Here is a 27,734-nt window from a genome sequence, read left to right on the forward strand (position 1 = left end):
TTACGCAACATCCCGTACGGCCAATACTGGAGAATTAGAAAGAACTGTAATGAGGACACAGAATTTATTAAAGAATCAAGAATCTTGAAAAAGAGATTCAAAGAGAAAGGTTATCCTGAAAAATTACTAAATGATGCGTTTAAAAAGGCTAAAATGTTATCACAGGATGGAATGAGCAAAAAAGCGGAGACCTGGCATAAAACTGTTGATAATGGTAATGGTGCTACTAATAAGAGAATAGATGGAGACTATAGCCTCATCACGACATATAGTCATTCACGAGGGGCTCTAAATAAAATGTTAAACAAATATTGGTTTATCCTGTCCAGTGACCCAGTCCTTGGTTAGTGTTTACCTGGTAAACCAAGAATTATATACAGGAGAAGCCAAAATTTGAAGAATTTAGTGGCACCAAGTTCTACAGCATTAGTAAAAAAATATCAAGAGAAAGGATCATATATTGGTTGGCTTTTACAGATGCGAGGCATCAAAATGCTTTTGCTGTAGCACCATAAAAAATGAAACTAAAACATTCATTTCTCATATCACAGGCGAGACCTTCCAGATAAAATGCAGATCCGACTGTCACTCTTCTTACGTTATATATCTGATAGGGAGCACATGCGGCCTACAACATGTAGGCCGTACTATACAAACCACGCATGCAAGATTAAACAAGCATCGCCAGAATATCAAAAATGGATTTTTATTGCATAGTTTGTCAAAGCACTTTCACGTAGAGCACCAAAGAGATCCGAAGCAGCTTCAGCTAACAATTATTGACTATATAGAGGATACGGTGCAGGATAGGTTAAAAAGTCTGATAAATAGAGAGAACTATTGGATTTTCAAATTGGGTACCTTATCGCCTGAAGGCCTCAATCTAAGTTTGGAGAATATTATAAACTAGCCGTATGACAAATAGATATCATGATAGGTAAATTAATATTGGCACATGTATTGAACTATTTAAATATTTAATTTATTTAATTATTTATTTATTTAGTGTTCCTTATAAGGGGTTAAAAAATCTAAAATTAAAAACTACATATTGTTAAGCTTTTAAGATTTTTAGAGTAATTTTAAGGTTGTATACTGAGTTTTTTATGTTATAGATACATCCAATTATTAATATGTAAATTATACCTCTTTTTAACCAAATTATACAAATGTTTAATTGTGCTATTGTCTCTGTTATCAGCCAAGTGGTATAGCGTCCATTGTAAGGAATGTATGTTCAGGCATTTTCTCATAGACAATTGATAGTTCATTTTTCACCTATTATTTAATGGTTACTAATTGTATCAATTGTTTTTTAATGGTATAAGCCTTATAAGAAATGTCTACACCATTGTGGCTATCACCTGAGGAAGGCGGTGACCCGCCGAAACATGTTGTGAGTGCCACATTTGTCAGATAAAGAAGCACCACTAAAAGGATAACTGTGCCTGGTTGCTGGATTCATGCGCCACACTTAGGAGCCACGTTCATCCATTGTATCCCTCTGGGAGCGGCGAGAGCTGCAGCTCACAGCGCCGGAGCACAGAGAGTGAAGGACCTGCGGAGCCGTCACCCCCACAGGACCCGTCAGGCCTGAACGCCGCAGCATCGTCTGGGGTTTGACTATACACTGAAGGCCCACACTGTGGTTGTGCAACCACGAAAGGTGTTTTCACTACCTCCCTCCCCCCTCCCCCCAAAAAAAATCCCCATTAGACCACTAGGTACACACAAGGGCGCCTCTCTGTATGTTTTTATTTTCAAATTATTATTTGCTGACACCTTGGGTATAAGGATATAAATTCCTGGTTTACTGCAGAGATATGTACAAATGGTCCAGTAGAGTATTTCTGAAGCAATACTTGGGGTAATTAACCATTGTTCCCACAGGTGTATGGATTTCTTGAGAGCGTTCAATTAATATAAGCTCCACTTTCCAAGCATAGAGTGTTATTCATCCTGGATCTTAGTTCTGTTATCGTTGGGGGAGAATTGTCTATCCAATGTAGTGCCAACAACTTTCTGGCTTGGAATAATATTCGTGAGCGACCTATTGCCATATGGGAGTCTGGGTCTACGTCCTCTCCCAGGAGTCCTAGGATACAGATTTTAGGTTCCAACTGAAGTTGTATCCCAAATACAGATAGTACAAGAGCGATCACCACGTTCCATTAGTCGCCAATATTTACACATTCCCACATCATATGCATCAGGTTGGCATCAATTTGACCACATCTAGGACATGTGTATTTCAATTTTAAATAAAATACTTGGGGATCTATATACCCTATGAATGAGAAGAATTTGGGACAATCTTTGTGACTCTGACAATGAACGTTTCGGTGTCAAATCCAGTATTTCCCCTATTGAGGGCCAGTAACTGCCTATAAATAAGGGATATTAGACCGTTTGTATCCAACGATGTAGTAATGGTATCTATTGGGTGATGTCTATCAATCAGTATGGCGTTTATTCTAGTTATGTACAATACGCATGTCGTATTTGCAGATATTGACTAAACACCCTATGCAGAAGGTTAAAACCTGCCTTTATTTGTTCAAAGCTCTTGAATAATCCATCCCTCAAGAGTTGTAATACCAAACATATACCCCTATCCTCCCACTCACTAACATTTTTTAGTTTATGTAGCTCTGGTAAGTTATAGTTGTGCCATAAATGGGTATAGTTTGTGTACATTCCAATCCCCAGAATATTTTACCCCTATCCCACACTTTATATATTAATTTTAGTGTACGACATTTTAAGTCATTTTCTCGAGGAGGCCCCATATCTAGTACCGAGAATGGAAGCTTCCACTTAGTTCCTTCCATAAGTAGGTGCCCTGAAATTACACAATATTTGCAAGTACCCTTCTAGCGTTAAGCAGGTCTCCGTATACCTGGAGGGAAGCAGATCGTTTATGCTGTTTGTCAAGGAGATCAATCCACTCAAGCAAATGGGAGACTTTAGCTGTTCTCTCCTTTTTTTTAGCATTTATCTATGTTTTATTATTATCCCTCTGAGGACGCATGTGAGTGCTTCCCATTTAAATGGTAAGGCAGTTTCATCATGCTCATATATTTGAAGGAGTCTATAGTCTCAAGAAGGTCTGAGACACAGAGTGAGTCTTTCAGCAGATTATCATTTAGGTTCCAACATCTGAATCCTTGGTGGAGTCAGGTATAGTCAGATTACAATATACAGGAGCATGATCTGACCATACAGCAGTTCCTACCTGACATGTAGGTTGCCATGTAGGCAACTGATGACTAATTGAGAAAAGGACTATATGGCTATGCATATTGTGTAAAGGAGAATAATAGGTATAATCCTTTACGTCTGAATGTAGTATCCTCCATACATCGACTGTTTGAGACCAAAGCACAATTAGCAAAGCTTTTGTTTGTGTTTTAGATTGGTGACTCCAGCCCCGGGACGAGTCTAAAGAAGGATCCAAGACAAGATTAAAGTCACCTCCAATGATGATAAGGTCCTCCGCAAAATATTTTAGTTTAAGTAATGACGGCATGTCTTAATTTGGTCACAATTTGGTCACAAAGTCAAAATTTTGGAGTAGATGGAGATCTTAACAAACACATCCCTCCTCTCCTGGGACGCCAAGATGAATAATATCTATTAGTAAACTGAGGTACAGTATATGATCGCCTCTAAAGTGTGACCCCTGAAGAAAGAGAAAATGTACGTGCTGTTTATGCCTACGATAAAACACTTGAGCTCCTTTCTCTGGAACATTAAGTCCTCTGACATTTAATGAGCAAGTTTTGAGTTGTGCCATATTATATGAAAAAAAGGGGGAATGGAAGAGAGAAAGGTTAAGGGAAAAGATGAAGTGTAGACGGTAGATAGTAACGTCTACCGCTCAGTGTCTAAGAAGTATAGATTATGAATATATCAAAACAGTAGGAAATTGCGAAACAAGCAGATCCCAATGCAAGTCCCTAACTGGGGGTTGTCTTTACAGGCGCAAGTCAAACTTTCAGTTCTAGGATTCCTATTAGGTGGAACCATGGAATATATAGCGAGTAAAGTAATACAGCCTGATATTACAGTAGTATCACGTGAACTCAACTTATATGCCAGTCTAAGATCTTATATGAACTTAGACATTCTATATAGTGGAAGAGTGGCACCTAATGCTCTATTTAGATATATCTAATTACATGCTTAAAGAAATAAGTAAGCATCTGCAAACTGTCTCTCATCAGGGAAGACCAGATTAATTTCAGGAGCTCATATGATTGGCAGGTTCCTTTCCCATCTGGCTGCATCACCATCAAGTTCCTGATCCATTGAACGCCTTCTGTGACGTGCTGGAACTCTCTGTGGCAATGGTGGAGCAGGTGGGCAGTCAGGTATATGGAATGTCCAGGGCATCACAAATAGTTCTCATGTTGCTTGGATCTTTGAAAATATACAGCTGGAATGGGTACCCCCAGGAGTACATCAGGCCATTTTCCCGGATGGCATCAAGTAGTGGTTTCAATACCCTTCTTTTAGCAAGTGTCATTCAGGATAGATATGTGAGCAATTATATGCGTTTCCATTTAAATCACCAGGACCCAACTCCTCTGCTTTCCTCACAATGGCCTCTTTTACATTGAAAAAATGTACAGTACAGACCAAACATTTGGACACACCTTCTCACTTAAAGATTTTTCTGTATTTTCATGACTATGAAAATTGTACATTCACACTGAAGGCATCAAAACTATGAATTAACACATGTGGAATTATATACTTAACAAAAAAGTGTGAAACAACTGAAATATGTCTTACATTCTAGGTTCTTCAAAGTAGCCAGCTTTTGCTTTGATGACTGCATTGCACAATCTTGGCATTCTCTTGATGAGCTTCAAGAGGTAGTAACGTAGTAACTCTTACACTCCTGAAAAGCAAGATGGCAGCCCCCAGTAGCTGCAAAACAAATTAATAAAAAATAAACTATAAATACTGGGCACTTGAAAATATGTTATAACATTAAGGAATTTAACATTTTAATTTATTTTACATAATGTAAAAATGCGGCACCTTCCCTTTAAGAGTTGATTTCCATGTAAACCATTTCCCACATTAAGAACATGAAAATGGCTTCTCGTCTGTGTGAATACTTTGGTGACTAAGAAGTGATGATTTCTTCACAAAACATTTCCCACATTCTGAACAGGAAAAAGGCTTCTCCCCTGTGTGAGTTCTCTTGTGCTTAACCATATCTGATTTCTGGATGAAACATTTCCCACATTCTGAACAGGAAAAAGGCTTCTCCCCTGTGTGAGTTTTCTGGTGATTAACCAAATTTGATTTCTGGTTAAAACATTTCCCACATTCTAAACAGCAAAAAGGCTTTTCCCCTGTGTGAGTTCTCTGGTGATTAACCAAATATGATTTCTGGTTAAAATATTTCCCACATTCTGAACAAGAAAAAGGCTTCTCCCCTGTGTGAATTCCCTTGTGCTTAAGCAAACCTGAGTTTCGGCTAAAATATTTCCCACATTCTGAACAGGAAAAAGGCTTCTCCCCTGTGTGAGTTCTCTGATGTCTGATTAAAATTGATTTCTCTGCAAAACATTTTCCACATTCTGAACAAGAAAAAGGCTTCTCCCCTGTGTGACTTCTCTGGTGATTAACAAGATCCGATTTCTGGTTAAAAAATTTCCCACACTTGAAACAAAAAAATCTATTCTCCGCTGTGTGAATGCTTTGATGTTTAAAAAAAGACTTTTCGAGGGAAAAACTATTTCCATATTCTGAACATGAAAATGGCTTCTTTGCTTTAGGAACAATTTGTTTTTTAATGCTTATTTTGTGACTTTGACTTTCCTTAGTAGTCTGTAATGAATCAGATGACAGATCTTTGCTGTGAATGGATGATGGTATATCTGGAGTAATGTCATTCACTTCAATTGTATCTTGTGTGATCTCAAGATCATCTGATTTAAAAATTGAAGGTGTCAGCTGTCCCTCTGATCTCGTGGTACAGTCATCTGCCAAGAATAAAACCAATTATTAGTTATGAATAACAAAATTTATATTGTTGAACATTTTTACTTAAACTCTCCGTAAAAATGCACTTTATGTAAAGTATCATTATTTACCAAGAAAACATCACAGAAAAATCAGCCTTACCAACACCAAATCAGATAACAAATGCATTAGCATTTTAGTGTTGGTTGGGTGTACAGGGGTGTCTGTCCATGTGGGGTGCACTTATATAGTGCTAGGCAGCCCTCCTGATCTAATAGTATGGGCATCATTAGGCTAAGCCAGACACTGGGCATCACACCTACCTGTGTGACTGGCGTCCTATGCAAGCTTCATCTGTGTGCATCTTTAATACTAGGCAACCACCCCCTCCATGAATTGGTACGATTATGAGTGGTTGCTCCATCAGTATTTTGCACCTGCGCTGCCCCCCCCTTTATCGTGGGGGTCTGCGGCATCCTGCTAGTGCATTTGTTATATGATTTGATGTTAGTAAGGCTGTATCTTTTTCTGTGATTTTTTTTAAAGTTTGCCCTATGTTAGCCGTCATTATTCACCAAGACAATAACAGTTCACAGTCTACTAGAAAACCTCATAGGATGAACCAGTGGATCGTAGTGTTCAACTGTTTATTCATTCTGCCTCCCAAATATGGAATAAAAAGCCACCAAACAATGTTATGTAGGCAAAAATAATATCAATAAAAACTTCTACTCATCTCACAAAAAACAAGTCCCCACTCAGGTCCATCATCTGTCAATGGAAAACCAGAGGTTTCCACATTATTAGTGGCTCAAAGGCTCTTGAGAATCAACATGGCTTCCATAAACCAATCCAGCAATATCCGCTCTCCCAAAGTCAGATCTCCCCCTCGCTTCTGCGCCCAAACCACATTTAGCCTCCATGTATTCGGCATTACTATAGTGAGAAGAACCCACTTAATTTATGGTGTGTGTCTCCTGGATCACAATCTGGGCACTATGTGTTGGGTAATGTGTGTGCTAATTTCCGGAAAGTGCCTGTGGAGTCAAAATAGTCACTACTCCTATAGATTATTTCACTGAGGGTTATAATTTCCAAAATGGTGTCACTTTATGGGGATTTCTACTGCTCTTGTTTTCTGCAATTTGGTCACATTAGGGTTTGTGCAAATGGTGTGTCCCATCTCCTCTGGGATCTGCTCCTGCAACGTCTGCTTCTGTCACCAGGAGCCGCCTTATTCATTCTGCAGGAGGAGCTGGTGATGGAGGAGACGTCAGAACCAGAAGCTCTGGGTGGCACAGGCTCTGTCCAGCCACTAAGATTAGGGTGCCTGGGACCAGTAGTATTATCCAGTCTGGCAGTATGGTGTGTGTGCTGTCCAGCTGGAGTAATCTGCTCCCTGCTTCAGCCAACTGGAAAGCACCGCACCCTACTAAAGCTGGAAGCATATTGCCGGAAGCTGCCAGATACAGCCTTGTTCTCCTCTGGGTCAGTCCTCTGTGCTCAGCCCCCGGCTTGTGTATTTGTTTCCTGTTATGACCCCGGCCCGTTTACTGACTACTCGTGTGATTTTGTATTTTCTCTGACCTCCATGTTCTGATCTGGCTACCCCACTATTCTTCTTGCCATCTCACATCACAGAATAGCAGATAACACTGTGGCCCAAGATAAGTCCAAATCCATGTAGAGGGGTTAAAGTGTGATGAGCAAGGCAAACCCTGGGATCTGGAAAATGGAGTAGATAGCGCCAAGCCTGTTCGTGTTGGCTATCTTTTGAGCTGCCAGGTGACCACGAACAGCGCCCCCAATACATTGTGTCTGCAATCTATTAGCTAAGTGTCGCTCCTCCCCTTCTTAACCTGCCATGTGCCCAGACAGTAGTGTACAACCATATATAGGGTATCGTCGGATTCAAGAGAAGTTGGAATATAATTTGTAAGGTCCATTTGTTTCCTATTATCCTTTGTGAAGAATTCCAAAGTTATCACCACATAAAGTGGCACATGTCAGATTTGAAAAATGGGCCCTGATAGGAACACAAAACTGGCTGCAGGAAGGGGTTAAATCAGAGTATTTTGGGAACCAACTACTGTAGTCAAAACTGTGAGTATAGACAATAACATCTACTGAAATGATCAAACTCAACAGTCTCCATCAGTAAGTAGTGAGTAACTAGTGGTGAAACCTCCCTGTGGTAATTGGAGTATGGGGCTCGGTGGCTCTTGGCATCTAAACTATCGTAAGGGACAATATTTTCTGTCAGATGAGTTTCAAGAAGAAATATTAGACATTCAAAGAGAACTTATTATAATAGTGCAGAGATGAGGGTCTTAAATTTAGCTTAGAGATATATCATGGCACAGGTGTAATGTTTTTTTTTTGTTTAGTTTATCACAATCCTGTTTGAAGTTAATCGGTTTTAAAAGAAATTGAAAAGTCAGGATAAAGGGAAACTCTGTTGTTATTGTACAGAAATTCACACTTGGCCTCACTGCACATTTAATGTTGTAGATCATAAAAGTAAAGTTTGGCCAGAAAGACTGGACCTGGTCTTGTAGGGACCATATGAGCACATTCAGCAGCATAGAAGGGAGAGAAGGTAGATTCATCTAATAAGATATCAGGGTTCTAGGAAGCCAATAGCATCATTACCCTCCGCTTTCTCTTACAGACCCATCATTATATTTTTCTTCAAGTGATTTTCTAACTTGTCAGCACTTTCTATGTACGCTGTCATTAGGCTTTGTAGTTTACAGACCTGGGCAGGTCACGGTCAGCGTCTCCCAATTCCAGGGGGCAGGTGGATCCTCCAGGTTGTAAGTTATGTAGAAAAGGGCTTTCAAGGCCCAAAATCATTTGAACAGTTTTGGATGGAGAATGTTTTGGTCTAGTTGCAAAATGGTGATCACACGATTGTGATACGGCTGGACTACACCACTGAAAGCAGCCACAGCCGGTGACTGAGAAGAATCTGTGACTTCTCTGCATTTAGTGGTCACTACTCACCTGGGTAGTCATATGTAGGAATCTCCTCTTTACACCGCTCATCACCCCTCACATATGTCTCTGTAGTATTAATATGGGTCAGATCTTCACCCTGAAACAAATATTGTAAAAGTCACAAACAGATGAGACGTTATATCAAAGATCAGATTTAATCCTGCCATCTCCACCGTTCTCATTACACAAGTATAAAACATATAATACTGGTGGATAAATCACCACCGAACACAAGACCATCACAGCAGTCTACACATCATAGGTGAGATCTTATGACATCTTCTCTCCATCTACCTGATGATCCTGAGGAACATTGGGATCTTCTTCTTTACAGTCATGTGGAAGAAGAGGATGGGGACATCTCTCTGGTGTTGTCCTCTTACTGGATATATCTGGAGGAAACACATACAGGAACTGAATTCATTCTTTACATACAGATAATTATGGGCCGTGTGTATTTAGTCCTGTCTATTACCTGGTGATGTGAGGGGTTGGGGAACCTCCAACATGACGTCCCTGTACAGATCTTTGTGTCCTTCTAAATACTCCCACTCCTCCATGGAGAAATAGACAGCGACATCCTGACACCTTATAGGAACCTGACACATACAATGATACAGTCATCCCCCCGATCCTTTCATAGTGTTACTGTATAATGTCCCAGTATTCCCAGCAGTGTCACCTCTCCAGTCAGCAGCTCGATCATCTTGTAGGTGAGTTCTAGAATCTTCTGGTCATTGATGTCCTCATGTATCAGGGGGTGAGATGGAGGCCCTGTGATTGGGCTCAGGGGTCTTTCCCATCCCTCAGACACAGGGTCCTGACAGCGCTCACTAGAGGTCTTCTTTACTAATGTGTAATCCTGGTTATGGAGAGACACATTAATAAATCTCACTCCAGACATTTCCAGAGTCCTCACCTCTCCAGTTCTGTCCATCTGTTATTCCCATAGATAAGAATGATGTAATGTGACGTCATCAGAATATCTCACCTCTCCAGTAAGCCGGAAGAGGATCTCTAGGGTGAGGTGTAATATCCTCTCCGCCATCTTGTCTCTGTCCATATCCATCTTTGATGGGTCCATAAGGAAAATTCTCTTAAATAGAAGATCTTCACTGAGAGGATCTGATATTGTAAAGACCTGAATGAGAAGATGATGAGCCGATGTAACATCATAAAAATCCTGTGTAATAATACAATTACTGGAGATAATACATATGAGGATATATTATTTTACAGTATTTAGTTTTCTTCTTTACATATACTAATAAAACCTATATATTTTAAGCCACAGACAACAAGCAGTTTCTTTCTTGGAGTCTGTAGCTGAACACATTTCTCAAAGACTCATCTTCCATAAAGCTAATTCTCGCCTCATTTACCAACATTGCAATCGGCATTAGCAATACTGCAGGAGATATTCATTACATGTGACATGAGAAATAACTACTTCATGATGAGGAGGACATATTCATCTTCTACTACAGCACTAGAAACATATTTAGCCAGAGTGCTTCACTGACTACATCTCCGCCTGTCGTCTATATGAATGTTTCCCGTCTTTCCCGGACTGTAATTTTCTATCACGTTAGATCTCATGTCTGATTCACACACAGAAGTTTGAGGCAGACACATGGTAAGGTTTTTATTATACATAGCAGGGCTATCCCAAATGGGTTCACCTTGCCATGGTAGCTTTCATGCTATTTTTGATCAAAAACAGTGTTGCTAAGGACCCTATTTTATTTAAATGCACTTTTGCTTTTAATTTATTTATTTACAGCATGGTTTATGACCATTTTTCTTCTTATAGGTTTTTTTTCTGATTAATGGCCCTAGTAAACATGCATTTATGTGCTGCATGGATACCAACTAAAACCAAGCTCAAATTCTGTGTTTTTTCATGGACACCATAGTGGCTGTGTGAGCTGCTACTATGAATGGTACGCCTCTATCTATCCAACTATCATGTGTTAAAAATCTCATAGGTCCTGGATTCATTAGTATCTGCACGAAGAATGGGGCTAAGTGAGTATTTATTAAAGGGAATCCACTCTACCGACTACCCCATGGCTGATTAAAGGGAACCTGTCACCCGCTGGGACTTATCTAACCTCTAATATGGGGATACAGGTGATAGAAATGTGAATCTATACTTACCAGTATGCCTCATATTAGAGGTCTGTTTGCTGTGAAATGGCTTTTTATTCAGTGAAGATTCCGATGTTTGCGGGCCGGTGGATGGGAAGAAGTGCCCTGTGACGTGCAGTTACCATGTCCAGGTCCCGCGCACTTCACTTTTTACGGAAGGTGCAGCTGTACTGTGTACTATGCAGTCATAGTACTGCAGGGATCTTGTGCGCAGGTGCCGGTGAGTCACGGTGAATTCCCGGCGCCTTGGCTCAAGATCTCTGCATAGTGCACAGTACAAGTGGGTCACTATCGCAAAAAGCGCGCAGGCGCGGGATCTGGACATGGCGACTGCACGTCACAGGGCACTGTGACATGCAGGAAAGGGGGGAAATATTTTAATCAACACAGTAGGCGGGGATTTCTTCCCATCCCCTGGCCAGCAAGCATTGGAATCTTCACTGAATAAAAAGCCATTTTACAACAAACAGACCTCTAATATGAGGCATAGATGTATAGATTCACATTTCTATCACCTGTATGTCCATATTAGAGGTCAGATAAGTCCCAGGGGGTGATAGATTCCCTTTTATCAGCCGTGGGGAAGTCATAAAACCAGATGTGTATCAAGGTATTGTAAAGTGGCTAATGGTCGCGTAGTCGATGGGAGGTATGTGTCACAGAGATGTCTGGTCTCTGTGATGTAATCCGGAGTGTTTCTCTAGGGCAGATAAGCACTAAGAGGATCGTTTGGTGCACCTGGGAGCCGGGTTAAGGGTAGCTAGGAGAGAATGGGCGAGTCCAGCTACCCACATAACCACACCCAGAGGTGAGGTAACAGCCTATAAAATGGAGGCTGTTTGGAACATGATCTGCGTGTTTAGAGGGAGAAGACCTCCGGTGTATGTTTGTCTTCAGACCAAGCCAGGACAATGGACGCTACCACAGCTTGTGTGCCACACAAGCCTGGCTGAGCAGAGACCTGCTAAGGACATTTACTTTGTTTGCCTGATCTAAAGGCTATTTTCTTTTCTGTTTGGCTTCTGGGTTTATGAAGCAATAAACTCACATGAACTTTTAAAGGAACATGCCTCACATTTTCCTCCTGTCACACCCAAGTGAGTAAAACCTCTACAATTGGTGTTAGACGTGCGGGCAGCATTCCCAGCAGAGATGTGTGATTGCTACAGGAAAGATTGCATGTCCTGGGTGAAGTCTGTTGCAAGCCAGCAAGCATCGCCAATGTAGCAACAGCAGGAGACCAACAGGCTGTTGTTACAGCAGATCCAGCAGCACCAGCGGGAACAACGGCAGCAGATGCAGCTTCTGGCAACCGCCATCCAGGGCAGGAAGAATGCCCCAACCCCAGGTCCGGCTGATGACTCCCACGTCCCGAAGGCAGTAAGACGGGCTTTGCAGAAAATGACCCCTGGGGATGACATTGAAGGTCGTTGAGAGGGAGAAACTTCCGCCAGAGCAGTGGGCAGAGGTACTGGCGTCATACTTGACGGGAGAGCCCCAGAAGGTGTACTATGATTTAGCTTTGCAGGACGCCAAAGAGTATGGCAAGCTAAAAACTGAGATTCTCTTGCACTTAGGGGTGACAATGACTATCAGGGCACAGCGGGTTCAGTGCTGGGCGTATCACCGGGACAAACCACCTCGCTCCCAAATATTTGAACTGTTGCACCTGGTCCAGAAGTGGCTGCAGTCGGAGTCCTCTACGCCTGCGCAGATGGTAGAGCGGGTGGTGATTGACCGGTTTGTGCACTCCCTGCCGAGGTCCATACAGACTTTGGTTGCCCAGGGTGATTCCCAGAATGCGGATGAACTGGTCAGACAGGTCGAGAGATACCAGGGAGTTGAAGATTTCTTGGGAAGACAGCCCACTCCATACTGTGGGTCCAAAGTCCCTACGGGTGACGTTGTTTGCTGGAGGTGCAGCGCCCAGGCCATATAGCCGCCCGTTGTCCCCTGATCCCTGAGCCGATGGATTGCAGCATAGGATGCCGTTGTTCATATTATGCTTATCTGGCCTGCAGTGTAAACTGTTCACCCAGCGAGGGGCCACAAGCATATCACGTGAAGGTGAACGAACGGGAGTTAATGGCACTGCTAGATTCCGGGATTCTGGTGACCCTTATGAGGACCACCCTTCCTCACTAAATGATCCCGGGGAAAAAAGTTGGCATTCAGTGCATTCATGGTGAGGCTAAGGACTACCCCATGGCCAGAGTGGACATTGAAACAGCCCACAGTACTGAGTCCCATGAGGTCGGCGTCGTTCAGAACTTATTGCACCCTATTATTCTAGGCTGGGACTTTTGTTTGTTTTGGGATCTGTGGGGAAGGGTTCCAGGCTTTCTGGCTCAGATAAGAAACCAGTTAACCTTGATGAGGTATCACCACATCCAGAGTCTGACAGGTTTCCTTTTTGTGTCCTTGTGGAGGATAAGGAGGTAGCGCCCGCAGAGTCTGCCATTCTGGAGTTAGGAGTGACCAGCGAGAATTATGGCTCTGCCCAGCATAGGGACCTAACTCTGAAGGAAGCCTTTAATAATGTCACTGTTATAAATGGGGTTGCACAGGAGCCGGGGGCTGACACAAGATTTCCCCATTTTATGATAAGTGGGGAGTTGTTGTACCGGGTTAAGGAAGTGAGGGAGGAGCGTGTAGAGCAATTAATAGTGCCGGGCCCCTTTAGACGGAAGCTGTTGGACATGGCCCATTCACATGTCTTGGGGGGGGGACATCTGGAAGTGAAAAAAACACAGGAACGGATCATGCAGAGGTTCTATTGTCCCAGATGTCCCCGTGAAATATTTAAGTATTGCAGGTCTTGCCCTATGTGCCAGTTAACCACCACCACCACCGCTCACTTCCGAAGTCACCTCGTGCCATTTGCCCATTATTGAAGTGCCATTCGAGAGAATTGATATAGACTTGGTCGGTCCCCTGGTTGAATCTGCTCGTGGGCATAAATATATATTGGTTATCCTGGATTATGCCACACGCTATCCTGAAAAGATTCCACTGAGAAACTCCTCCGCAAAGAGTATAGCCTGCAAGTTGGTCCACGTGTTTTCCCAAACAGGCTTACCAAAGGGAGATACTCAGCGACCAGGTAACTCCCTTTATGAGTAAGGTGATGAGGGAGTTATGCAAAGTCCTGCAAATCTCCCAACTGAGGAATCAGTATACCATCCTCAGACAGATGGCCTTGTCGAACAGTTTAACAAGACTCTGAAGAGTATGCTGAGGAAGGTCATAGAAAGGTATGGTAGAAACTGGGACTGTCTCCTACCATACCTGTTCTCCATCCGAGAGGTTCCACAGGACTCTACGGGGTTCTCGCCATTCGAACTCCTGCATGGCCGACATCCGCGGGGTCTCCTGGATGTCACTAAGGAAACCTGGGACGCAGAGGTCACGCCCCACAGGAGCGTTATCGAGCACGTCGCTCTGATGTAGGAGATGATTGCGAAGGTGATGCCCATCATAAAAAAACATCTCCTCCAGGCACAAGAAGTTCATGCCAGAGTCTACAACTGGTCAGCCAGAGTGAGGCAACTCAATCCGGGAGACTAAGTCCTCGTGCTAATTCCTACGGTGGAAAGTAAGTTCTTGGCTAAGTGGCAAGGGCCATAAGAGGTGTTGGAAAAAGTGGGTGAAGTGAACTACAAGGTTCATCAACAGGGATGATGTAAGCCAAACCAGATATACCACATCAACCTCATCAAGCCGTGGCAAGACAGAGAAGCTGTGGAAGCTCCATGCTTGCTGGGCAAGCCAGAAGGTGACGCTGGCGCAATAGTGGAAACGCTAATGAAGGCTGAGAAACAGCAGTGTCGGGAGTTGCTGCAGAAGAACCAGGATCTGTTCTCGGAATTGTCGGGCTGCACAAGGTTCATAGAACACGAGATTCTGACGGAGCCACATGTGCGGGTGAACTTGAAGCCCTATCGGATACCGGAGGCGCAACGAGAGTTGATCTCCAAAAGAGGTGGCTCGTATACTGAAGCTCGGTATCATTGAAGAATCCAAGAGCGGTTGGTCGAGCCCTATCGTCTTGGTCCCAAAGCCCGATGGTGAGTGGAGATTCTGCAACGACTATCGGAAGTTGAAAGAGGGCTCCAAATTTGACGCATATCCCATGCCACGCGTCAATGAGCTGATCGAGAGGCTTGGGCCAGCAAGGTAAATAACCACCTTGGATCTGACGAAGGGATATTGGCAGATCCCCATGGCAAAGGAAGCCAAAGAGAAGACTGCGTTTTCTACGCCGGACGGATGCTTCCAGTATATCCAGATGCCGTTAGGACTGCAGGGGGCCACTGCAACCTTCCAGAGACCCATGGATCGCATCCTTGCATCCCATAAGAAATATGCCGCAGCATACCTGGACGATATTATTATCTTTAGACCAGACTGGGAGAGTCATCTGGAAGAAGTCCAGGCTGTGTTTGATGCTCTGAGGAAGGCAGGGTTTTCAATAAACCTGAAGAAATGTGCCATGGGGAAATAAGAAGCCAAGTACCTCGGATATGTAGTGGGTAGAGGCAAGATAAAACCCCAAATTACTAAAGTGGACCGCTGTAGAAAAAGCAAGTCAGAGCCTTCCTGGGAATTGTGGGATACTACAGAAAATTCATCCCAAACTTCACCATGATGGCCGCACCCCTGACTGACCTCCTTTAAAGGGACAAAATCAGCCATGGCCAAGTGGACTGCAGAGGCGGAGACGGCCTTTCAAGAGATGAAACTGGCTCTGTGTAGTCAACCGGTCCTGGTTGCCCCAGACTTCTAGAAGGAGTTTATACTCCAACAGATGCCTCAGATGTCGGTTTAGGAGCAGTCCTTTCCCAGGAGATACACAGGGAGGAGCACCCTCTCCTCTACCTGAGTAGAAAGCTGTCCTCCTGCGAGAAAAATTATTCAGTCATAGAGTAGGAGTGCTTGGCCATAAAGTGGGCAGTGGACACCTTACGGTACTATCTGTTAGGTCGAAAATTTAAATTAGTATCCAACTATGCCCCACTCAGATGGATAAGGGAAACAAAGGGAAAAATGCCAGGGTCACCCGCTGGTTTATACCCCTACAGGACTTCCACTTCCATGTAGAACATAGAGCAGGGAAGCTACATGGTAAAGCCGATGCCCTCTCCAGAATCCCTTGTCTGGTAGTAGAAGGTCCCAAGCCCCACGGCTTAAGGCAGAGGGAGGATGTATGTAACGTGGCTAATGGTCGCCTAGTCGATGGGAATTATCACAGAGATAACTGGTGTCTGTGATGTAACCCGGAGTGTTTCTCTAGGGCACATAAGCACTAAGAGGATCGTTTGGTGCACCTGGGAGCCGGGTTACGGGTAGCTAAAAGAGAATGGGAGGGTCCAGCTACCCACTTACCTCACCTCTGGGTGTCATTAACAGCCTATAAAATGGAGGCTGTTGTTTGGCACATGGTCTGTGTGTTTGGAGGGAGAAGGCCTCCTGTGTATGTTTGTCTTCAGACCAAGCCAGGACACTGAATGCTACCCCAGCTTGTGTGCCACACAGGCCTGGCTGAGCAGAGACCTGCTAAGGACATTTACTTTGTTTGCCTGATCTAAAGGCTATTTTCTTTTCTGTTTGGCTTCTGGGTTTATTAAGCAATAAACCCACATGAACTTTTAAAGGAACATGCCTCATGTTTTCCTCCTGTCTCACCCAAGTGAGTAAAACCCCTACAATATGTATAAAGGAAAGGGTATGGGGTACTCAGAGAATGTTTCAATAATCCGCCTCAACGCGTTTCCCCAACAGGTTCATTAGGAGGCTTGATAGAGGGATGATAATTCATGATGTTCAGCATAGTGTGCCTAATAGCCAGGTGTCCATGTTTAAATAGCCCAATTCATCCAAAACCCCTCCCCAGACTAGGAGGCCCATTCCCATTCCTAGAGGTGAATTGTCACAGGAAATACAGAATGGAGTCTGTCTACAATAATGTACTGCACCTACGCTACTTCTCATGAACTAGAGTTCCGATAATGTCCATCACCTAGTGTGCATGTCCGGAAGTGACGTGCTTTACACTGAAACGCCAGATAAACAGATTGCAGCCGCGCCACTCATACCCGTGACTGCGCGTGCCCATAGTTATCATTCCACGACAGAGCACATCTAGGATCATTGTCCACAAATGCACATGCCCAGATGTCTGCCCTCCACACCAGAGAGCATATGATATTGGATTTCATTCCACCAACAGAAAAATCCTCTCTCTGAGATCAGTATCATGGAAGACTAAAAACAAGTATTGCACATCCTCCCATCATGTAATAGGCATGTAAATCTACTTTATCACTACAAAAAATATGGGATGGTGGCCCACAGTATATTCCTAAATGGTCATATTTGACCCCTATTGCATAATTAGAGATTAACAAGTGTAGTGATCCTTGTGTATTACTAAATAGTATGTGGGATATAACTGATAAGAAATAATTCTGATATAGAAGCTCAGATATCTTGATGAAGTAAAATATGTGAACCTCATTCACAGGGAACTGAGTAGCAATGGGTAGAGTATAAAACCCAAAAATGTAATCCAGAATGGGGCTGTATTCACACAAAACAGGCATAGGAAATTTGCTCATTCAGTCCCTTAGGGGTTCCTGAATCCAGTTTGGAAATCCACTCACTTTCCTTTTTGAGGATACATCTATTGAGATCACCTCCTTTCACATTGGGATTAACCACCTGAATGATACAAAAGGAGATGTCTCCGGCTTCACCTCGATGTACACTGTTCATGTGTCTCACTAATGGGGTGTCCCAACCATGGCATATATCACCCAAATGCTCCCCTACCCTCCTCCTAGACTCCCTCTTGGTCGTGCATATATAATCTAGGAGGCAGGTGCATGTGGCCATATATACAAGTCCTGAGGTTTTACAGTTGGAATAATCCCTCTGGAAAAAGGTTTTACCGGTGGAGGAACAAGATTTACATGGTGTCAACCAATTACATGTACAACTTTCTCCACATCTAAAGAAACCGCAGACTCTGCTATCCAGCCAAGTCCCCTTGGGTGCAGGTTTTTGTAGAAACTATGCACTAAACGGTCCCTAATTGATCAACCCTTTCTGAAAGTTATTGTGGGAGCAGATCCCACAGCACCCTCAGGTCCAGGTCGGCCACAAGTACATACTAGTGTTTTCTGAGGATATTAAAGATAAGGTCACTCTGATTGTCACAAGTTCCTATTACTTGTGTTATCCCATATTTTTCTTGGTCTCTTGGTTAGGTATGTAGGAGTGTCTGTCTCTCCTGTTTTTCTGCAAACAATCGTGTGGAATCCAAAATGTACTGTGGGTACCCTTTTCCTTGAATCTGGTGTTCATGTTTATTGCCTGTATATTAGTATCTGTGACATTAGAGCAGTTTCTTCTCAACTGTAAAAATTGGCCCTTGGATATTGCTTTTTTTTTTTAGGAAGATGGGGTGGTGACTATCCTACTTCAATAGTTTATTAGTGCTTGTAGGTTTATGGTAGATGAGTTTCCCTAGGGTCCCATCTCGATCTTTCTTGATTGGTACATCCAGGAAAGGCAACTGGTAATAATTAAAATCCGATGTAAATCTCAGGCCCCACTCTATTGATATTGAGTTCCCTGACAAATTCAAGAAATTCTTCACTCGTCTCTGACCTGATGATAAAAATAGTGTCAATATATCTATATCATACCCCAATATATGGATGCCACCACTTATGATCATCCCTGAATATTGTGGTTTCCTCCCACCAACCCAGGAATAGGTTAGCATACAAGGAGGTACAGGGGCTCCCCATCGCAGTACCCCTGAACTGGTGGAAGTACTTCCTGTCAAAAGAAACAAGTTATGAGTAAGAGTGAATTTTAGAAGACCCTCCATGAAGTCATTATGTCTGCTACACTCTATTGATCTCGATTTCAAGAAATGTCTTACTCCTCTGATACCATCCTCATGCGGTATATTACTGTACAAAGCCTCGATATCAAGTAAGGCCTGTTCCCCTACATGCATGTATACATGCTCGAGGGTCTACATGTAGGGGAGGAGGCAAAGGGAAAAGCAACTCCAGAGGGATTATTCCAACTGCAGGACCTCAGGCGGTACTATGGGAACATTATACTGTGTGGGGGCATCATACATACTGCATAAGGGGCATGATGGGGGCATTACACTGTGTGGGGGCATCATACATACTGCATAAGGGGCATAATGGGGGCATTACACTGTGTGGGGGCATCATACATACTGCATAAGGGGCATAATGGGGGCATTACACTGTGTGGGGGCATCATACATACTGCATAAGGGGCATAATGGGGGCATTACACTGTGTGGGGGCATCATACATACTGCATAAGGGGCATAATGGGGTGATTACACTGTGTGGGGGCATCATACATACTGCATAAGGGGCATAATAGGGATATTACACTGTGTGGGGGCATCATACATACTGCATAAGGGGCATAATGAGGGCATTACACTATGTGGGGGCATCATACATACTGGATAAGGGGCATAAGGGGGCATTACACTGTGGGGGCATCATACATCCTACATAAGGGGCATAATGGGGGCATGACACTGTGTGGGGGCATCATGCATACTGGATAAGGGGCATAATGGGGGCATTACACTGTAAGGGGGCATCATACATACTACATAAGGGGCATAATGGGGTCATTACACTGTGAGGGGGCATCATACATCCTGCATAAGGGGCATAATGGGGGCATTACACTGTGTGGGGGCATCATACATCCTGCATAAGGGGCATAATGGGGGCATTACACTGTGTGGGGGCATCATACATCCTGCATAAGGGGCATAATGGGGGCATTACACTGTGTGGGGGCATCATACATACTGCATAAGGGGCATTACACTGTGGGGGGCATCATACATCCTGCATAAGGGGCATAATGCGGGCATTACACTGTGTGGGGGCATCATACATCCTGCATAAGGGGCATAATGGGGGCATTACACTGTGTGGGGACATCATACATACTACATAAGGGGCATAATGGGGGCATTACACTGTGGGGGCATCATACATACTGCATAAGGGGCATAATGGGGGCATGACACTGTGTGGGGGCATCATGCATACTGGATAAGGGGCATTACACTGTAAGGGGGCATCATACATACTACATAAGGGGCATAATGGGGTCATTACACTGTGTGGGGGCATCATACATCCTGCATAAGGGGCATAATGGGGGCATTACACTGTGTGGGGGCATCATACATCCTGCATAAGGGGCATAATGGGGGCATTACACTGTGTGGGGGCATCATACATACTGCATAAGGGGCATTACATTGTGTGGGGGCATCATACATCCTGCATAAGGGGCATAATGGGGGCATTACACTGTGTGGGGGCATCATACATACTACATAAGGGGCATAATGGGGGCATTACACTGTGGGGGGCATCATACATACTGCATAAGGGGCATAATGGGGGCATTACACTGTGGGGGGCATCATACATCCTGCATAAGGGGCATAATGGGGGCATTACACTGTGTGGGGGCATCATACATCCTGCATTAGGGGCATAATGGGGGCATTACACTGTGTAGGGGCATCATACATCCTGCATAAGGGGCATAATGGGGGCATTACACTGTGTGGGGGCATCATACATACTACATAAGGGGCATAATGGGGGCATTACACTGTGTGGGGGCATCATACATCCTGCATAAGGTGAATAATGGGGGCATCATACATACTGCATAAGGGCATAATGGGGGCATTACATTGTGTGGGGGCATCATACATACTGCATAAGGGCATAATGGGGGCATTACATTGTGTGGGGGCATCATACATCTTGCATTAGGGGCATAATGGGGGCATTACACTGTGTGGGGGCATCATACATCCTGCATAAGGGGCATAATGGGGGCATTACACTGTGTGGGGGCATCACACATCCTGCATAAGGGGCATAATGGGGGCATTACACTGTGTGGGGGCATCACACATCCTGCATAAGGGGCATAATGGGGGCATCATACATACTGCATAAGGGGCATAATGGGGGAATTACACTGTGTGGGGGCATCATACATCCTGCATAAGGGGCATAATGAGGGCATTACACTGTGTGGGGGCATCATACATACTGGATAAGGGGCATAATGGGGGCATTACACTGTGGGGGCATCATACATCCTACATAAGGGGCATAATGGGGGCATGACACTGTGTGGGGGCATCATGCATACTGGATAAGGGGCATAATGGGGGCATTACACTGTAAGGGGGCATCATACATACTACATAAGGGGCATAATGGGGTCATTACACTGTGTGGGGGCATCATACATCCTGCATAAGGGGCATAATGGGGGCATTACACTGTGTGGGGGCATCATACATCCTGCATAAGGGGCATAATGGGGGCATTACACTGTGTGGGGGCATCATACATACTGCATAAGGGGCATTAGACTGTGGGGGGCATCATACATCCTGCATAAGGGGCATAATGCGGGCATTACACTGTGTGGGGGCATCATACATCCTGCATAAGGGGCATAATGGGGGCATTACACTGTGTGGGGGCATCATACATACTACATAAGGGGCATAATGGGGGCATTACACTGTGGGGGGCATCATACATACTGCATAAGGGGCATAATGGGGGCATTACACTGTGGGGGGCATCATACATACTGCATAAGGGGCATAATGGGGGCATCATACATCCTGCATAAGGGGCATAATGGGGGCATTACACTGTGTGGGGGCATCATACATCCTGCATTAGGGGCATAATGGGGGCATTACACTGTGTAGGGGCATCATACATCCTGCATAAGGGGCATAATGGGGGAATTACACTGTGTGGGGGCATCATACATACTACATAAGGGGCATAATGGGGGCATTACACTGTGTGGGGGCATCATACATCCTGCATAAGGGGCATAATGGGGGCATCATACATACTGCATAAGGGCATAATGGGGGCATTACATTGTGTGGGGGCATCATACATCTTGCATTAGGGGCATAATGGGGGCATTACACTGTGTGGGGGCATCATACATCCTGCATAAGGGGCATAATGGGGGCATTACACTGTGTGGGGGCATCACACATCCTGCATAAGGGGCATAATGGGGGCATTACACTGTGTGGGGGCATCACACATCCTGCATAAGGGGCATAATGGGGGCATTACACTGTGTGGGGGCATCATACATACTGCATAAGGGGCATAATGGGGGAATTACACTGTGTGGGGGCATCATACATCCTGCATAAGGGGCATAATGAGGGCATTACACTGTGTGGGGGCATCATACATACTGGATAAGGGGCATAATGGGGCCATTACACTGTGGGGGCATCATACATCCTACATAAGGGGCATAATGGGGGCATGACACTGTGTGGGGACATCATGCATACTGGATAAGGGGCATAATGGGGGCATTACACTGTAAGGGGGCATCATACATACTACATAAGGGGCATAATGGGGTCATTACACTGTGTGGGGGCATCATACATCCTGCATAAGGGGCATAATGGGGGCATTACACTGTGTGGGGGCATCATACATCCTGCATAAGGGGCATTACACTGTGTGGGGGCATCATACATACTGCATAAGGGGCATTACACTGTGGAGGGCATCATACATACTACATAAGGGGCATTACACTGTGGAGGGCATCATACATACTACATAAGGGGCATAATGGGGTCATTACACTGTGTGGGGGCATCATACATCCTGTATAAGGGGCATAATGGGGGCATTACACTGTGTGGGGGCATCATACATACTACATAAGGGGCATAATGGGGGCATTACACTGTGTGGGGGCATCATACATCCTGCATAAGGGGCATAATGGGGGCATTACACTGTGTGGGGGCATCATACATCCTGCATAAGGGGTATAATGGGGGCATTACACTGTGGGGGGCATCATACATACTGCATAAGGGGCATAATGGGGGCATTACACTGTGGGGGGCATCATACATCCTGCATAAGGGGCATAATGGGGGCATTACACTGTGTGGGGGCATCATACATCCTGCATAAGGGGCATAATGGGGGCATTACACTGTGTGGGGCATCATACACACTGCATAAGGGGCATAATGGGGACATTACACTGTGTGGGGACATCATACATCCTGCATAAGGGGTATAATGGGGGCATTACACTGTGGGGGGCATCATACATACTGCATAAGGGGCATAATGGGGGCATTACACTGTGTGCGGGCATCATACATCCTGCATAAGGGGCATAATGGGGCCATTACACTGTGGGGGGCATCATACATACTGCATAAGGGGCATAATGGGGGCATCATACATCCTGCATAAGGGGCATAATGGGGGCATTACACTGTGTGGGGGGCATCATACATCCTGCATAAGGGGCATAATGGGGGCATCATACATCCTGCATAAGGGGCATAATGGGGGCATTACACATCCTGCATAAGGGGTATAATGGGGGCATTACACTGTGGGGGGCATCATACATACTGCATTAGGGGCATAATGGGGGCATTACACTGTGTGGGGGCATCATACATCCTGTATAAGGGGCATAATGGGGGCATTACACTGTGTGGGGGCATCATACATACTGCATTAGGGCCATAATGGGGGCATTACACTGTGTAGGGGCATCATACATCCTGCATAAGGGGCATAATAGGGGCATTACACTGTGTGGGGGCATCATACATACTACATAAGGGGCATAATGGGGGCATTACACTGTGTGGGGGCATCATACATCCTGCATAAGGGGCATAATGGGGGCATCATACATACTGCATAAGGGGCATAATGGGGGCATTACACTGTGTGGGGGCATCATACATCTTGCATTAGGGGCATAATGGGGGCATTACACTGTGTGGGGGCATCATACATCCTGCATAAGGGGCATAATGGGGCATTACACTGTGTGGGGGCATCACACATCCTGCATAAGGGGCAAAATGGGGGCATTACACTGTGTGGGGGCATCATACTTACTGCATAAGGGGCATAATGGGGGAATTACACTGTGTGGGGGCATCATACATACTGCATAAGGGGCATAATGGGGGCATTACACTGTGGGGGGCATCATACATCCGGCATAAGGGGCATAATGGGGGCATTACACATCCTGCATAAGGGGCATAATGGGGGCATTACACTGTGGGGGGCAGTAAAGGGGTCCTGTACTATGAGAACAATACGTTTCCTCCTTCCTGTCTCCATAGTTGGGTCGTATGTATCTATTACAGGAAACAGAACAAAAACCTTATGATTCTTATAAAGGGGCAACACAAGACCCCAAAAGAGTCTCCGTGCTGAAGGGGTTAATGCCCCCTGCGCCCAGTAATGGGGGTCTCCACATACCTCCACCTGCAGAGCCGCCACCACATATATGGCTGCTCTGTGCGCACAGGAGCTGTGATGAGGTCACAGGAGGGGAGGAGTCAGGGGTCACATGATCAGGGGCCTCAGTGGATGCAGGACTCTGCTGTGCTGGTTGTCATGGTGCTGGATGAGCTGAAGTTTATGTGTGGGGTCAGGAGGGGTTTACAGTGTGGATGTAGCAGAGCCGCGTGTGTACGAGGTGTACGGAGCGGAGCCGCGTGTGTACGAGGTGTACGGAGCGGAGCCGCGGGTGTACGAGGTGTACGGAGCGGAGCCGCGAGTGTACGAGGCGTACGGAGCGGAGCCGCGCGTGTACGAGGCGTACGGAGCGGAGCCGCGCGTGTACGAGGCGTACGGAGCGGAGCCGCGCGTGTACGAGGCGTACGGAGCGGAGCCGCGCGTGTACGAGGCGTACGGAGCGGAGCCGCGCGTGTACGAGGCCTACGGAGCGGAGCCGCGCGTGTACGAGGCCTACGGAGCGGAGCCGCGCGTGTACGAGGCGTACGGAGCGGAGCCGCGTGTGTACGAGGTGTACGGAGCGGAGCCGCGTGTGTACGAGGTGTATGGAGCGGAGCCGTGTGTGTACGAGGTGTATGGAGCGGAGCCGCGTGTGTACGAGGTGTACGGAGCGGAGCCGCGTGTGTACGAGGTGTACGGAGCGGAGCCGCGTGTGTACGAGGTGTACGGAGCGGAGCCGCGTGTGTACGAGGTGTACGGAGCGGAGCCGCGGGTGTACGAGGTGTACGGAGCGGAGCCGCGGGTGTACGAGGTGTACGGAGCGGAGCCGCGAGTGTACGAGGCGTACGGAGCGGAGCCGCGCGTGTACGAGGCGTACGGAGCGGAGCCGCGCGTGTACGAGGCGTACGGAGCGGAGCCGCGCGTGTACGAGGCGTACGGAGCGGAGCCGCGCGTGTACGAGGCGTACGGAGCGGAGCCGCGCGTGTACGAGGCCTACGGAGCGGAGCCGCGCGTGTACGAGGCCTACGGAGCGGAGCCGCGCGTGTACGAGGCGTACGGAGCGGAGCCGCGCGTGTACGAGGCGTACGGAGCGGAGCCGCGCGTGTACGAGGCGTACGGAGCGGAGCCGCGCGTGTACGAGGCGTACGGAGCGGAGCCGCGCGTGTACGAGGCGTACGGAGCGGAGCCGCGTGTGTACGAGGTGTACGGAGCGGAGCCGCGCGTGTACGAGGTGTACAGAGCGGAGCCGCGCGTGTACGAGGCGAGCGGAGCCGCGCGTGTACGAGGCGTACGGAGCGGAGCCGCGCGTGTACGAGGCGTACGGAGCGGAGCCGCGCGTGTACGAGGCGTACGGAGCGGAGCCGCGCGTGTACGAGGCGTACGGAGCGGAGCCGCGCGTGTACGAGGCGTACGGAGCGGAGCCGCGCGTGTACGAGGCGTACGAGGCGAGCGGAGCCGCGCGTGTACGAGGCGTACGGAGCGGAGCCGCGCGTGTACGAGGCGTACGGAGCGGAGCCGCGCGTGTACGAGGCGTACGGAGCGGAGCCGCGCGTGTACGAGGCGTACGGAGCGGAGCCGCGCGTGTACGAGGCGTACGGAGCGGAGCCGCGCGTGTACGAGGCGTACGGAGCGGAGCCGCGCGTGTACGAGGAGTACGGAGCAGAGCCGCGCGTGTACGAGGTGTACGGAGCTGAGCCGCGTGTGTACGGAGCGGAGCCGTGTGTGTACAGTGCCATGTGTGTACGCTGTATACAGCTGTATACCCCCAGGTTCGGTCGCAGACACCGCGGCTCTTTATCAGACTGTAGAAGAACTGACACTGGACACTCGGTAAAACTGCGCTCGGACGTCTCTTGTTTCTCGCACAGATATTGATAACATAAGATGGAGTCAGACAAACCCTCCTACAAAACCTGATAACAAAGTCATTACTACAGGACTGGATGAGAAAGGGATTTATTCTACAAGAAACGCTGGGGCCACAAATGAGAGAATCCGGGCTCCGTGGCTGGATACTCCGGACCCCCAGCGTGTTAGGACCAGACGGGGTCTTTGTCCCTGGAGCTTCTCTGCTCGGTATAATGAGACTCTGATCTTGTTCTTATAAAGAGGGTTGGAGTAAAATAGAAGCTGCCTGAATATGAGGACCTTGTCTGATCTCTATGTCCTTGTGTACAGAGCTATGGAGATAGCGCTATTCTCTGTATAATAGATGTGATGTCGCTGGAGCCCTAATATTCCTGTACATGGGTCTCTGTAGAGATAATCTTACCCCAGCATTATGGATTGGGAGAAGGGAAAAGGGATTGGGGACATTTTATTGTAATTTCCCTGTAATAAAAACTGTAATAAAATATAACGGATTAATAAAAAGTGTTTCGTTTTCCCACCATTTCGTCTGTAGGAGGTAAAGAGCCGAGGCTGAAGATGCTTTGTCTACAAAAGGTCACGGCCCCACTATCAGTATTTGGTCAGTATTTGTTCTCAGGAGTGGGTGATAAATGTAGAATTGGTGACTTATTTCTATTATACCTTTTCTCTGATTGTTCCTCACCTGGTTTTGGCTCCCACTCCTGAGAAAAAATACTGACCGATTACTGACCAAACACTGATAGTGGGGCCGAGGCCAAAGAGGGAGGATTGGAAACTCTGAATGTCCTTGTCTATTTGGGGATTGGGAGTTAGGAAAAGGGGCAGGAGAACATTTTGGGTTTTGTTTTGGGGGTAAGAGATGCAATATTTGTCCATATAGTGTAAATATATGAATTCAGTTCGGTCCAGAAATATTTGGACAGTGAATCTTCGTGATTTCAGCTCTGCAGGCCGCTAATCTGCATTTAAAATGAAACAACTGAGATGTAATTGAAGTGGAGACTTTCAGGTTTAATTAAAAGGATTAAACAAAAATCTGTGAAACGTTTAGGAATTACAACCATTTTTCTACGAAGCCTCCTCATTTCAGGGGCTGAAAAGTAATTGGAGAAATTAACTTTACCATAAATAAAATGCTCATTAATACTTTGTAGAGAATCCGTTGCAGAAATGACGGCCTGAAGTCTGGAAGCCATTGACGTCACCAAACGCCGGGTTTCCTCCTTTGTGAGGCTTTGCCGCCTTTCCTGCAGTGACTTCAGTTGTTGGTTGTTTGTGGGTCTTTCTCCCTTATATTTTGTCTTCAGCCTGTGAAAT

The 27,734-nt window shown here is 46.0% G+C and overlaps 1 protein-coding gene across 1 annotated transcript; it reads right to left on the minus strand.

Moving 5' to 3' along the window:
• LOC141229035 (gastrula zinc finger protein XlCGF53.1-like) lies at positions 1-24,648 on the minus strand. Its single transcript, XM_073667401.1, has 7 exons — positions 24,567-24,648; positions 9,974-10,123; positions 9,665-9,844; positions 9,458-9,581; positions 9,277-9,374; positions 8,989-9,079; positions 1-44 (listed from the first exon to the last, which is right to left on the minus strand). Exons 2-7 carry the CDS (start codon positions 10,064-10,066, stop codon positions 1-3), a joined length of 630 nt encoding a protein of 209 aa, XP_073523502.1. The 5' UTR covers positions 10,067-10,123; positions 24,567-24,648.
• Positions 24,649-27,734: the final 3,086 nt, after the last annotated feature.

Source organism: Phyllobates terribilis, unplaced genomic scaffold (assembly GCF_046119375.1).
Source record: "Phyllobates terribilis strain yellow unplaced genomic scaffold, ASM4611937v1 Scaffold_453__1_contigs__length_1468511, whole genome shotgun sequence".
NCBI lineage: Eukaryota > Metazoa > Chordata > Amphibia > Anura > Dendrobatidae > Phyllobates > Phyllobates terribilis.